The 15,540-nt window shown below is 42.6% G+C and overlaps 1 protein-coding gene across 1 annotated transcript in view; it reads left to right on the forward strand.

Annotated features, from left to right (window-relative positions):
- Nucleotides 1–3,311: 3,311 nt before the first annotated feature.
- The window catches only part of BLK (BLK proto-oncogene, Src family tyrosine kinase), a 45,701-nt gene continuing 33,472 nt past the window's right edge, over nt 3,312–15,540 (forward strand). Inside the window, exons 1-2 of the mRNA XM_042446974.1 lie at nt 3,312–3,437; nt 10,344–10,463. Coding sequence (XP_042302908.1) covers nt 10,350–10,463 — 114 coding nt within the window. The 5' untranslated portion in view covers nt 3,312–3,437; nt 10,344–10,349. The remainder of the gene's footprint in view (nt 3,438–10,343; nt 10,464–15,540) is intronic.

Here is a 15,540-nt window from a genome sequence, read left to right on the forward strand (position 1 = left end):
TGCGTAATTGCTGTGCTTGGGCATATGTGTGCTAATGCAGGATGACAAGCTATACTATCGTATTGGTGATGCACGGAAAAGACCCTTTGCCTAAAGATGAGTCCATCAAAAGTAGAGAATTTGTACCCCCTTTTCCCATCTGTTGACAGCGTATGAAAATTGGAGACTCCAGGCTAGGCCTTGAAGTCTGACAAGTCTAACTGGCAGATATGCATTCTGTTCCCCCAATGTATTCAGCAGAAGAGTGTTTTAGTGCAACCACCTTGTAACTGCACTGAACACAGGTTTACACTTTGCAAACACAATGTAGGATGTCTATTTTTTAGTATGCAAAACACAGGTTGCATGGAACCTTGATGGGGTTCTATAATGGTTTCCAAAAGCTAAACCCAGCCCACCCAGTGAAAGAGTGTGCCTGGCCATAAACTGGACATCATTTAACAAGGGAACACAATGAGAGGGCATAAACCCAGCTGTGTCAGTTTGTTGGCACAATCTGTTCTGACCTTAAGGCCATGGTAGTTAAACAGATACAATTCACAGGGAAATTGGAGCAAGAGGCTGTGGGAGTGGAAGGTTTTAAGAAATGAGATTGCAGTTTCTCACGCTCAGATCTTGAGGGAGGGTGGTGGGGACTTCGTAATGGAAAATTCAATTGTTTCATTTTTAAATATGCAACAACCACGGATGTTCTGTGCTCAAATAACATATGAAACAACAGAGATTAGGAAACCTACTTTTTGGAGTAGTTGCTGGTGGCTCCCATTGCTTTCTCTCTTTCTCTGTTCTGGGTTTTACTCTAGACTTAAAGAGAGCTGTCCAGAGTGCTGAATCTGTTTTCAGTAAACAGATTCACTGTGTCATGACATGGATGCCATCAATCATTGCTGCTTTTTTTGTGTGGAAAGAAACAGCCGTTCTACAATTGCCTAATAGACATGGCTTACTAGCCATGCTAGCTGGGGACTGTAGGAGTTGTCGTCAAAAATGTAACTTTTCCAAGCTCCATAGAGCAAGGTGGCACACACAAATTTGTCTTTTGGGCAGTCCAGGGTATCCGTACAACTCTCCTTCAGTACCATATTTCAGATGAGTTTATTCTGTTCCTATCAGTTTTCTTCACTGTCCAGCTTTCACAACTATACATAGAAACTGGAAATACAATAGTGTGCACAATCCCTTTGGCATTCAATAGCTTTACACTTCACTATCCTGTCTCATTCCTTCATAGCTATCCTTCCCAGTCTTCTGATTTCTTGACTGCAGTTTCCAGTTTGAATAATGAGTGAGCCAAGGTAAAGGAAATCTTTGACTTTCTCAATGTCTTCATTGGCTACTTTAAAGTTACGCAGATCATATGTGGTCATTATTTTTGTATTCTTAATGTTCAACTGTAAACCTGCCTTTGCATTTTTTTTTTACCTTGACTTTCTTCAGTAATCATTCCATTCATTTGCTGTTTTCTGCTAGCTAGTAGTGTGGTGTCACCTGCATTTCTTTCATTGTTGATGTTCCTTCCTTCAGTTTTCATTCCTCCATCCTCAGAGTCTAATCCAGTTTTCCAAATAGACAGGGTGATAAAATGCAGCTTTTCCTGACTCCCTTGCTAATTGCAAACTACTCTTTTTCTCTCTATTCTCTCCTAACAGTGGTTTTTTGTCCTGAGTACAGGCTACACATTAGAATAATCAAATGTTGTGATACACTGGTTCCTTTAAGAGTGAGCCATAGTTTTTCATTATCTAAATAATTAAACGCTTTGCTATAATCCATTAAGCACAGTCTGATTTTCTTCTAAAATTCTTTGGTCCATTCTTTTATATAACTCATGTTTTCAATATGATCCCTTATACCTCTTCCTCTTCTGAATCTAGCTTGGACATCTGACATTTCTTGCTCCACACATGGTAAAAGTCTTTGTTGGAGAATTTTGAGCACACTTTGCTTGCAGGAGTTATTGTAATCTCTGGTGGCCCCTTTCTTGGGGGTTGGAATGTATATTACTGTATATACTCATCTACAAGTCTAAAAATATATGTCCAAAAATTGATCCAAAATTCCCAGGTCAACTTATTTATGGGTCACTTTGGTAATGTGATAGCAGCTCTTTCAGATTTCCCCATGCAGTGACTTTCTCTCTTGAGCCAAGCAGAAAGAGTCCTGGGTGATTGATTGATATTGCTGTTTGTTTAAGAGTCCTTCTCCCACCCAAGAGCCTGGCTGAAATGAAAGCTGAAATGATAGAGCTTATTGTATGGACAAAAAACTCATCTGCACCCCAGTGGCATTCAGCGACGCTGTGAGATGCTGGTGGGAATTATTGCATGTAATTCCACTGGGCAAATACAGCGCGGCTGCATCCCGGGTCCCAGGCATGCTTTGGAGACCACGTTTTTAAGTCAGAAAGCTCCCAGCTTTGAAAAGCAGTCTCCGAAGCGTGCCTGGGATCCAGGATGCAGTCAGGCTGCACTTGCCCAATGGAACTGATGGTGAACTGTGTGTGATAATTCCTGCCTGCATCCCACAACTCGGCTGCATCCTGTTGGGTGCAGTCAGTTTATTTGTCCATGCGATAAGCTTCGATGAAGCAAAAATCAGCAATAGAATCTCTCTTGCCGTATGCACACATACATACACTGAAGGAGCCTCCAAGTTTTGCCCTCAACCCATCCATGGGTCATGGCAAAATCCATAATTTTGGCCCCAAAACCTGACCGCGACTTATACATGAGGTCAGTTTATAGTTGAGTATATAGGGTAAATTAACCTAGTAGTTTTGCAAACTGAAATTTATCTCTGCTTAGTTTGAATTACCCCAGAACTGGCTAAGATGGCTGCCACTAGTATGGCACAGCTCTTGCAACTCAAATAGACCCATGGATTCAACGGGCTCTACATAAATGTAAACTCACCATACAAAAATTGATTCAGTAGGTCTGCTCTGGTTGGATCTATCAATAAGATCCTGGTGTAATTTTGGGGTGGGGTGTCAAAGAAAGTGGTGAACAGAAGTCAACACAGAGAAGTTAAAAATAGCTGTGAACAGTTACAAAAGTTGTAAACATGAAAGCAGCTTGTTTTAGTCCATTGAGGCTTTGTGGGCAAGCTTTGTTTTCCACTGAAGTGGCCACAAGTCTAACATTAGCTCAGAAGGAACTTGATTGCCAAGTTATTGGCCCCTGGACTCTAAGAGTGGACCAGCCCCTCTCCCAGTTTACTGTTCTGATGTTGTCGGCAGGAAACCACGAAGAGAAGTCAAACTGACAAAGCTTTATTAGAGCATTTCTGTAGGCGGGTAAGTTTGGCAGATTAAAACTCTTTATTGATACTGTCACTCGAAGAACACTCCAAGTCTTTTTTCTTCTTTGGTTGCCCTGGAGGGCTTCTGAGATTTCAAGGGAGATGTTTTGACCCATATCTGCAAGGAATACTCCAAGGTGAGAAACTGAACTCAATGCAAAGCGGCAAACCATTAATGTTGGCTTTTCTCAAATGTGGTGCATGACAGCATCAAGCGAGGGCTAGCAGCCGGGGACTTGGATTCAAGAGTAGATTCAGTATTCGGGAATCAGCTCAGCTATTGCCTTAATATATGACCTTGTTTCACATCATTGCCTCGGCCTTTTATTTTCTGTCTGTAAAAATGGAAATGATTGTAACAGCCAAAAGAGTCCCAAAATGTCTCTGTGTGTGTATGTGCCTTCAAATCAACTGTCAACTTTTGGTGACCTCATTAATTTCATAGGGTTTTCTTAGGCAAGGGATACTCAGAGGTGGTTTTGCTGATTTCTTTCTCTGAAATGTAACCTACAGCACTTGAGATTCCTGGCTGATCTCCCATCCTAGTGCTAACTAGGTCTGCCCCTGCTTAACTTCCTAAATCAGATGGGATCTGGTACTTTCAGTGTATTTAGACCAAGTACTTGGGGAAAGAGCCAGTGTGTCATGTAAAAAAGGAGGAAAGGAGAGGGAGGAAAAAAAAGAATGTGGCAGCACCTTTAAGACTAGCTGGATTTTATTTTAGCATGAACTTTCATGGACGTAAACCCAATTCTTCAGCTGCAGTACAAAATTATATTTCAGCCTCAGGTATAAAGCGTATTTATACAGTTGTGGGAGTGGGACAGAATGTAATAGGAGCCAGAATGATGCACATGATGTTCCTTGCTTTACATTTTCAAAGGGCTGAGTAAGATAATACATGTTTTTCATTTCTTTACAATGTTTGGTGGTTTGAGTACTGAACTAGGATTTCAAGGGACAAAGAATCCCTGTGGCTATGCAAACCCACTGGGTGACATTGGGAATTAATTAATTAATTAATTAATTAATTAATAATTAGCCTGCCTCTCCCTGTGGATCAAGGCGGGTTACAATAAAAATAATAAAAATACACAATACAGTAGGTCATAAAATTTCACAATCCCCAACCCATCCCCAACATAAAGTATAACACTTAAATTACAAATTCAAGAAAAGGATAATCAAATTACAAATTCAAGTTAAAATTAATTAAAACAGTTAAAAGATAGGGCAAGTCACACTTTCTCAGCCCCAGAGTGAAGCAAAGGCAGCACCCTTCTCTGAACAAATCTTGCCAAGAAAACCCTGTAATACGTTTGCCTTAGGGTCACAATAAGTTGGAAACAACGTGAAGACACATGATAACGACAATGTAGATACGTCCTCTGCTAACCATAAGAATCAGATAACTATTTGGAGTGCCAAATTAGAAATGACTTGAAGGTACACAACAGTGACAATGACAACAAACCTAGAAACAATTCACTTCCAATAAAGTTGCATTGAATTCCATCTGTATGCATTCTTCCATCTCTTGAACATATTTTGGGACTTTGAACTTCATCAGCAGGTAATGTAAATTCATTCATTCTTTCTCTTCTACTCTCTCTTTCTCTCTCTTCCCTTATGTCTTTTAGAAACATGTATTCCTATTAGTAATGGAGTTTTGGGTTACTACAATATTACAAATTTGGGGACTGGAGGAAAATTTCATTTGTGTTGTTTTGTACTTTCAAGTCATTTTTGATTTGTCGCAAAGCTATCATGAAGTTTTCTTGGCATGATGTGTTTGCAAGGGGTTTGTCATTGCCTTCCTCTAAGGCTGACAGAGTATGACTAGTCCAAGGCCATCCACTGGGTTTCCAAGACTGACCAGGATTCAAACCCTGGTCTTCCAAAGTCCCAGCCTCAAACCACTACAGCATGCTGTCTCTCTAACATTTCACTGAAGGGCAACCGTTATTATTATTATTATTATTATTATTATTATTATTATTATTACTATTACTATTATTATTATTTAGGAGGCAATGCTCATGGCTACCCCTACATTTGTCCATTTTATGGAGATAATTCTGGCTAACTTGGCTTCTGTTGCAGTCAGCCCTACCATTAGCCACAGTGTGGCATCTGCCTAAGGTGGCAGGTATTGGCGGTCTTGAAAGAGAAGCATAAGGCTCATTAACTGAATTGCGATTACTCAGTTTTTACTGTAAACATGCTTTTGGAGTTAGGGTTAAGACGAAAATTGGTTGGTCCTGGTTATTATGCATCTTGATTTTGTGGTGGAAGGGGTTGCAATTTGGACTGCAAAATATCTTAGATGGGCTTTGATCTAGCATAGAAGAATAGAATCATAGAATCATAGAATCGTAGAGTTGAAAGAGACCACAAAGGCCATCCAGTCCAACCCCATTCTGCCATGAAGGAAATCTCAATCAAAGGATCCCCGACAGATGGCCATCCAGACTCTGCTTAAAGACCTCCAAGGAAGGAGACTCCACCAGACTCCATGGGAATGTGTCCCACTGTCAAAAAGCTCTTACTATCAAGAAGTTCCTCCTAATGTTGAGGTGGAATCTCTGTTTCTAGAGCTTGCATCCATTGTTCTGGGTCCTGTTCTCTGGAGCAGCAGAAAACAAGCTTGCTCCCTCCTCAATGTGACATCCCTTCAAGTATGGCTAGCTCAAGGCCATCCAAGGCCATCCACTGGCTATCATATCACCTCTTAACCGTCTCTTCTCCGGGCTAAACATCCCCAGCTCCCTGAGTCGTTCCTCATAGGGCATGGTTTCAAGACCCCCTCACCATTTTAGTCGCCCTCCTTTGGACACACTCCAGTTTCTCAACATTCTTTTTGAATTGTGGTGCCCAGAACTGGACACAATATTCCAGGTTGGAAGAGACCCAGTCCAACCTTATTTTGCCTTTCAGAAAAACACAATCAAAGCCTTCCTGACAGATGGCTATCCAGCATCTGTTTAAAAACCTCCAAGAACGAGACTCCACCATTCTCTGAGGCAGCATATTCTGCAGTTGAACAGCTCTTGACATCAGAAAGTTCTTCCTAATGTTTAAGTGGAATCTCTTTTAATAATAATATAATAATAATATGTTTTATTTTTATTTTCCTGTAGCTTGCATCCATTGCTCTGTGTCCTATTCTCTGGGGCAGCAGAAAACAAGCTTGCTCCTTCTTCAATATTTAAACATGGCTTAATTTTATAATAATAATAATAATAATAATAATAATAATAATAATTTGTATACCGCCCTCTGGCAAACCAATCCGGGCGGTTAACAACAGTAAAATATAAAATATGACAATTAAAAACACTTTATCCCTCCCCCCCTTAAGACAGTATTAAACAGTATAACATTTAAAATTATTTATTTAAACCTTTCAAATATTTAATCATGGCTATCATGTCCCCTCTTAACCTTCTCTGTTCTCCAGGCAAAACATATCCAGCTCCCTAAGGCATTCCTCATAGGGCATGGTTTTCAGTTTGATAACCTAAAGAGCCTACACCGGTAATTTTAAACATCTGAAACTGGTGAATAATTGATGATCCCAGGTAGATCTTGGGAATGTCAAGAACCCAAGTCAAGGATATCCTAAAGGATAAAATATCAAGGATAATATAAATATGGGTATTCCACGAGACAGCCATTTTAGTCTGTTTTAGCATAAAAAGACGCAAAGGAGTTCAATAGCACCTTTGAACATAACTGAGAAGAAGGCATTTTAAGGATACGCTTCCTGGAATTAATCATTTAATCAGACACAGAGAAAGTTTATGCTAAAAATTACTAATTGTGAATGTTAACTATTCGTTTATTCACATTCAGAAATTATATATCTCTTTTTAGCAGAACATTCATGAATACCTCCTGGAGTGTGTCATTCTTCGCCATTCTCATTAATATATAAAAAATGTACCACATTCTGGATGTTTGGCTTGAGCTTCACTTAATACAAGATTGTGCAACTTGCAGCTAGTGCTTCCAAAATATTTTTTTTAAGGAGCATACATGGTAGATCATTATAAGAAACTTGGCCAGCAAAACAAGGAAAGGGTGTATTTGTGGGTGTATTATTAGTAGGACGAATTGTGGATTCTATTTGTGTGTTGTTATTTTTAAAAAAAAAAATCTGGAAGGCCTCAAAAACAGAATTAAAAAATTAAAACAGCTAAAAAATGACAATTCTATTTTTTGTACAACTTTACAGTAGTTACTGAATGAACGATATATTCCAGAATATCTCAGCCAGCATGAACACTGAGGAATTTGGAGATTTCTAGTTTTTAAAAACCTCAAAAAAACCAAACATAGAGAGAGAACGACTTTTAGCATTTTGATGACTTTTCTGCTGGTTGTTGTATGAAGAACCAGTTACATTTTATTCTGGTATATCAATGCTGATGTCTGTGTGTTTCTTTTCTTTGCTATATATATTAATGAGAGATTACAGCTGCTGTCACATGGAAGAATTAATGCAGTTTGACACTGCTTTAACTGCCATGGCTCCATCCTATGGAATCCTGGGATTTGTAGTGTGTTGTGACACCAGCGCTTGCCGACATTGAAGGCTAAATAGCTCACAGAATGACAAATCCTAGAATCCCATAGCACTGAGCAATGGCAGTTGAAGCAGTGCCAAGCTGTGTCCATTCTGCAGTGCAGATGCAGCCTACAAGTATACCTCAGGAAAAGAAGTAAGCGTGCTCCTGGGCATTACTTTTTTAAAATGCAAAAGCTGGCAACCCTAAATGATACTAACCTGGCAGCCCTATTGAGGGAGAATCAAGGGGGTATCCAAAAAGGACCATCAAGGTCTTAGTGGATCTTGGCTGATTGATAATAAGAAAGACAATAAAAGGAAGTCAATAGCTCCTATCCATGGTGTGTGTGTGTGTGTGGGGGGGGGGTGGTGGTGCCTTCAAGTCGTTTCCAACTTATGGAGCCTCCTTCTTTGGAGGTCTTTAAACAGAGTCTGGATGGCCATCTGTCAGGGATGCTTTGATTGGGATTTCCTGCATGGCAGAAGTGGGTTGGACTGGATGGCTTTGGTGTTCTCTTCCAACTCTATGATTCTATCACAGAGTTTCTTCAGAGGGAGTTTGCCATTTCCATCTTCTGAGGTTGAGAGAGTGTGACTGGCCCAAGGTCACCCAGTGGGTTTTCATGGCAGAGCAGGGATTCGAACCCTGATCCCCGGAGTCATTGCCCAATGTTCAAACAACTATACCACACTGGCTCTCCCATCAAGGTTACTTCTTTGCTTTTCTAGCTGGGTCACCCAGTCACCTGATTTTGGCTTGTACAAAATCCTGCAGATAGCAGTATCTATTCTTTGCCTTCTTTTTACGAAACCAGGCTGGAGTTATCTGATGATCAAACCGGGTGGTTTTTTAATTTTCTTTCCCATCAGCAACAAAAATCTCATATGCCCAGCCCCCTAATTGATACACAAGTGGAAAATGTTGTGATGCTAGTTGATGCGATGGCAAATCCGAGAGCGGTTGTTTTATTATAGCAGAAGGCAGAAATACCTCAGCTCCTCATGGGACACCTCAAAGTCAGGTTTGTTTGGTGGTATGTGAAGCCTATTTAGAGAGCCAGCATAGTGTAGTGGTTTGAGTGTTGACTCTGGAGGCCAGGGTTCGAATCCTGGCTTGGCCATGGAAACTCACTGGGTGACCCTGGGCAAGTCAACCTCTCTCATCCTCAGAGGATGGCAATGGCAAACCTCCTCTGAAGAAACCTGCCAAGAAAACCTCATGATAGGCTCAACTTAAGGTTTCTGAAAGTCGGAACCAAATTGGAACAAGAATAACAACAAACCTCATCTAGATCCAGGATGGTGCAATGGTTTCAGAGTTGCAGAATTAATGCAATTTTACACCATTTTAATTGTCATGGCTCAGTGTTATGGAATCCTAGGATTTGTAGCTTGTTTGAGCTCCAGAGCTATCTGACAGAGAAGATGCTAAATAACTCACAAAACTACAAATCCCAGAATTCCACAGCTAAAGCAGTATCAAACTGCATTAATCATAGGACTCCGGAGAACCAGGCTTCAAATCCCTGCTCAGCCATGGAAAGGCAGTGACTGACATTGCGCACTTCCCACTCACAGCCTAAGAGGAATAATAATAATAATAACAATAACAATTTGTATTATGCTTAATCTTAAGGAATCCAAGCAGTGAAAAAAGATACAGTTAAAAGATAAATGCATTAAAAATTCCAAGATCCCCATCGCTCCCTGCTGTCATAAAAACATAAAGAGGGAGAAAAGAGGGAAGGGGAGGCAGGTCAACAAGGACGTGGGGTTGGTTGGTTTGGTTGCTGCGTGCTCCCTCTGGAGCAAAAACGGGTGTCTCCAGCCCGCCCTCTCTATCCAGTCCTTTTGTCTCCCATTGACCATCATTAAATCTGAATTTGTCATCTCATCTCCATACCCACAAATGTTGCATTTCTATTGCTTTTCTCACATATAGCCTGCTTATATAAGTCTGTCCCTGGATCCTCCACTCCATGCATCTGAGAAAGTAGACTGAAGTATACAAAAGCTTGTGCTGCCAGCTTCTTTCTTTCAGTTAGTCTCAAAGGTGCTACAAAATCCAGTTATGAGATTGTAAGTCTAATGTACAACATCATCGTGGATTACCAGGATGCCTGGCAAGTTTAGCCACCCTGGATATTTCCTTTCAAGTTCCAACTATAGCCCAGAGTGAATTAAATTGCCCAAGTAATATAGAAGCCACCAGTCTCCCCGTCTACTTTATTTTACCTTTGACAGTAAGCAATTTAGAAAAGTTCAGAAGTGACATCCAATAAAAATAAGACTAAATAAAGAGAAAGGGTTAGTATTTTGAAGTACAATGTCATGTGGTAAATTTGAATGGCAAAATGTGACATTTTCCGAAACATCTGTTTTAGCTTAGAAAAAGCACACGTCTAAATAGCCATGCCTAGCAAACTCATCACAGAAGTCTGTTCTAAAGCAATCTTGTTTGCGTTTCTTTCAGGGCAGGATGGGTCTATGCGGAAGCAAAACCAGCACCATTCAGAGGCCGAAGAACAATTCAATATATAGGATGAAACCTCAGATACACCTGAGAAAGAAGTTTCCTCCACCTGTCCCACCAGTAAGGAATCTTCTCCAAGACCAGTAGACCAGACATGGGGAAACCTCTAGATGTAGTGGGACTCTAATTCCCATTAGCCCCTGCTAGTAGGGATCCTTTCAGAGCCTGGCCCTGACCCTAAGGATTGGGCTCCATTCTCAAGTTCTCATGGTAAAGGGAAGAAATCTCAGGAGCATCCCCTTCAACATTATCTATGTATTACTTATTAAATTCATAATAACATTTGAAAAGTATTTAAATAGTTTCTGAAAATAGAGACAGAAGATGAATCTGTAAAAGGGTACATGATAAGATGAGCCCAAAATTTTGGACATAATGTTCATATGGGGAAAAAAATAGGGGGAAATGTGGTCTAAAGACATAAAATTTACTTTGGGCAATGATTTAAAAAAAAAAACCTGCATAAGATGATCTATAGGTGGTATCTAACTCCAAGTAAGTTGTTGAAAATGTTTAAAACCAATATTGCGAATGTCAAGATAGGGAGAACTCGTTTTTTCATATGTGGCGAATTTGTAAGAAGGCAAAAAGTTACTGGTCTAAAATTTATATGTTAATCCCCAAAAGTTTTAAAGGTAGATTTTAAAGGTACTGTTACCAGAAATATTTTTGCTGGGTATTACGGACAAAGAACTGGGGAGAAAATATGGATCACTTCTTTATTCTGATGTGCCTTGGCACTCCCTAGACCAGTGTATAGTGGGACTGAAGACATTGATTGTGATGTGTATCGGGCCCACTGTGTACTGGTCCCAATATGCATCAGTCACTTCATTGGCTCTCCTACTTAGTACATAATAGCAGCCACTACAGACCTGCCCAATTCTAATTCCCACAGAAATAAATCCCCAACAGGATTCCAGCCTTAATTTTCAAGTAGAGAAATATGTTCTTTTTAAGGTCCAAAACACACTGCAGCAATAATCCAGTCTGAGACCACTTTAACTGCCCTGGTTTAATGCAAGGGAATTCTGGGAACTGTAGTTTTGTGAGACATTTAGCCTTCTCTGTCAGAGAGCTCTGGTGCCACACTATACCGTTCCCAAGATTCCCTAGCACTGAGCCAGGGCAGTTAAAGCAGTCTCAAACTGGATTATTGCTGCAGTGTGTTTTGAACCTTAGGGCTCATTCACATTACAAAAAACATCGGTTTTGAAACCGATTCAATCACGTGAAGTTCCTACTCACCCCGAATCTCACACAAGCGAATCTGGGGCTTGCACACCCGTTCCGTGGTAAATGGCCCCTAGCGCAGGTCTTTTGAAATCGGCGCAAATACCATTTCTTTTTAAAAACCCCGGGTCCTGGGAATGAGAACTTGGCCTCGATCACGATCGAGGCAAATTGAGGGAGGGATTTTAGGTCAGAGGGTGGGCAAAGGGCAAGGCATTTCCTCCCCTCATCGGAGGGGAGGGGGTGGAGGAAAGAGCCCTGGGAAGAAGGGAGCAAGGGAAGGCATTCGGAGCCTCTTTTCCCTGCTCGCTGGGCATTCCTTCCCTTGCAGGAGGAAAAAATCAGGTCATGAACGGAGCTCATGTCAGGCATTGTTTCTATTCCAGAGGCAGATGGAGCCAGGCTTGCACTTGGATATCCTTGGATCTCCTTGCTTTTTGCAGGGTGGGAAGCTACAAATGTTGCAAACAATCAATGTTACATTTTTAACAATTTTTTTGAGCAAATATGCGCATTGTTTCTATTCCAGAGGCAGATGGAGCCAGGCTTGCACTTTATATCCTTGGATCACCTTGCTTTCTGCAGAGAGAGAAGCTACAAATGTTGCAAACAATCGATGTTACATTTTTAACTATTTTTTTTGAGCGAACATGCGAATGATTTCTCTTCTTGAGCAGATACAGCAAGGGAAGCAAAGGGAAAGCTAATGTTGCTTTTAAAAGCAAAAAAAAAAAAAAAAAAAAAAGCATGGCAATCCCATCCTTTGCCTGGGACAGGGGCAGATCTGACCCAAAAGCCCACAGGTTTATTAAAAAAGAGAGAGAGAGAGAGAGAGGCATCTCTCTCTCTGCTTCAGCCGCTGAAACCCCTGTGCCTGGCTCTTTAAAAAGGGAGGAGACTTTCCCCGATGCCCTGCAAACGTCACCATGACGATAGCTTGATTGGCAGCGGCCAATCTACAGAATGCATTCGATTTCTGTCAAAATGCATTCGATTTCAATTTGTAGTGGGCACTTGCTAACGGAGCGATTCGGGGGAGGGGCATCCGGATCATCCCAGTTCCTTCCATGTCTTTTACCCCAGTATGAATGGGGCCTTAGACTTGGGCTGGCATCCTGTGCATGACACTGTTGTTGTGTGCCTTTGGGCCGGTACAGACAGCCCTTTAAGACACTCTCGTCACTTGCTAGGGTTGCCTCGGGGCAGTGCTTCCAGATGCCCCTCAACCCTAGCATTTGATGAGGGTGTCAAAATGGCAGCCACGGCGTAGCAAGAATCCGCTTTTCATGGGTTCTTTTTACTCCACAGGGAAGCCACACGGTTTGGGGGTTGCAGCTTCCCTGCGGAGAGAAAACAGGTGCCAGCAGGGCACCATTTTTAGGCGCTCTATACCATGCCTTCAAATCATTTCCAACTTATGGCAACCCTAAGGTGAACCTATCATGTGGTTTTCTAGAGCTGAGAGTGTATGACTTGCCCAAGGTCATCCAGTGGGTTTCCATGGCTGAGTGGGAATAGAACCCTTGTCTCCGGCCACCCCGTGCGCTAACAGACTCCCTGGCTGAGCTGACGCAGCTGGTCTCGGAACTGGTGTTGGAGTCCCCAAGGCTTCTTGTCCTTGGGGACCTCAACATCCCTTTCGAGGCCAGTCAAAATCCAACAGGTGCGGCTCGGGAGTTCATGTCTACCATGACTGCCATGAGCATGTCTCAGTTGGTCTCGGGGCCCACGCATTGCGCTGGTAATACCCTCGATGTGGTCTTTAGTATGGACATGGAGTCTCCGTGGGCAGAGATCTCTAATATCTCTGTCCTGTCATGGACGGATCATTTTCTGGTTGAGGCTCGAATCAAGGCTTCTACCTCTAGCCCCCCTGGGGGTGGCGGACCTATTAGGATGGTACACCCTCGAAGGCTGATGGAACCCAAAAGGTTCCAAGAAGCCCTAGAGGGGTATATGGCTGGAACTGACGGTGACTCTGTTGATGCCCTGATTAACATCTGGGATACTGATCTCTCCAGGGCTATACACAGTATCGCTCCCAAGCGTCCTCTCAGGCCTGCTTCCAAAAAACAGCCCTGGTATACGGAAGACCTCAGGGAAAGGAAGCGGGTTCTGCAACGACTAGAGTGTGACTGGCGAGGACACCAGCACTTAGCTGACAAGGCACTCCTAGACTCTCATTTGAAGGCCTACGGAGTGGCAATAAGTGCAGCAAAGAATTCGTTCTATGCTGCACATACTGCATCCGCGGAGTCACGTCCGGCAGAGCTGTTCAGGGTAGTGAGGGAGCTGACACAACTGCCCCCTTCCCTGAACCTTATTTTAGAACCATCTAAAGCCTGCTGTGACAAATTTAATAACTTCTTTGCAGACAAAATCTCTCGGATAAGGGCTGATCTCGACGCCAGTATTTCTTCAGAATCTATTAGAGAGGTGTCCAGAGCTTCTGTGGCCCCTATTATACTGGATCACTTTGAGTTTGTTAGTACCGACGAAGTGGACAAGATCCTTCGAAGTGTTAGGAAGATGACATGCTCTCTCGATCCCTGTCCCTCATGGCTGGCGGCCCAGGGGGGGATGCGGTGCTAACTATGCTGCACCGCATAATCAATACATCTTTAAGAGAGGGACAATTTCCATCTAAATTAAAACTAGCAGTGGTTAAAGCCCTGCTAAAAAAAACCCCTCTCTAGACCCCCTGGTTTATAATAACTACCGGCCTATATCGCTGCTGCCATTTTTGGGGAAGGTGATCGAGAGAGTGGTCACTTCCCAGCTTCAATCGATCTTGGATGAGACGGATTTTCTGGACCCATTTCAAACCGGCTTCCGGGCAGGCTATGGAGTTGAGACTGCCATGGTCGCCTTAGTTGATGATCTCCATCTGGTCATGGACAGGGGAAGCGTGTCCCTGTTAGTGCTTTTGGACATCTCAGCGGCTTTCGATACCATTGATCATGGTATCCTTCTGGAATGCCTGAGGGAGTTAGGTATTGGGGGCAAGAAGGGATTATTCTGGGAGCTTGCAGCTAGAGAATCGATTTAAAGCTCTTTCCCTTATCAAGGAGGATGAAGAAGAGCAGCATGGACAGACTTCAGGGACAGAGCAGGGGAGCCTGAGAATCCCACCCGAGGGAACAGTCGCTGCTAAGCCTCGGAGGAGGCGTGTGGTCGTAGTGGGGGACTCCTTGCTGAGGGGTACAGAAGCAGTGATTTGTAGGCCTGACAAGATGTCTCGAGAGGTGTGTTTTCTTCCAGGGGCAAAGATCCATAATGTGACAGAGAGGCTGACAAGACTGGTCAAGCCTACTGACAAATACCCCTTCCTTTTGGTCCACGTGGGAACTAATGATACTGCAAGACACAGCATTTAGAACATCAAAAGGGATTACGAGGTGCTTGGTAGGAAGCTGAAAGGAATGGATGTACAGGTTGTCATCTCGTCTCTTCTGCCAGTTGAAGGGCATGGTCCAGGAAGGGAGAGGAAAATAGCAGATGTGAACAACTGGCTTCGCAGATGGTGCCGCCAAGAAGGATTTGGATTCTTCGATCATGGGCTGCGGTTGCATGAGGAGGGACTTCTTGCAACAGACGGGTTGCATCTCACGCCAGTTGGAAGAAATGTTTTTGCGAACAGTCTCAAGAACTTGATCAGGAGAGCTTTAAACTGAATTTCGAGGGGAAGGGAGACAATATTAAGGAAGGCGAAAGGGATGGCGAAAATAGTCAAACTGACATAGAGGAAACAAGAAAAAAAGTGCAAGGACCCAACAGTGGGAGGCAAAAAAACTTGCACAAGCAGCAAGTAAAGGGAACACATGGTCTGTGATGTCTCTACACTAATGCACAGAGCATGGGAAATAAGCAAGATGAACTCGAACTCCTAGTACAACAAAGCAAA

The sequence above is a fragment of the Sceloporus undulatus genome, chromosome 1 (genome assembly GCF_019175285.1).
Source record: "Sceloporus undulatus isolate JIND9_A2432 ecotype Alabama chromosome 1, SceUnd_v1.1, whole genome shotgun sequence".
NCBI classification, from domain to species: Eukaryota; Metazoa; Chordata; class Lepidosauria; order Squamata; family Phrynosomatidae; genus Sceloporus; species Sceloporus undulatus.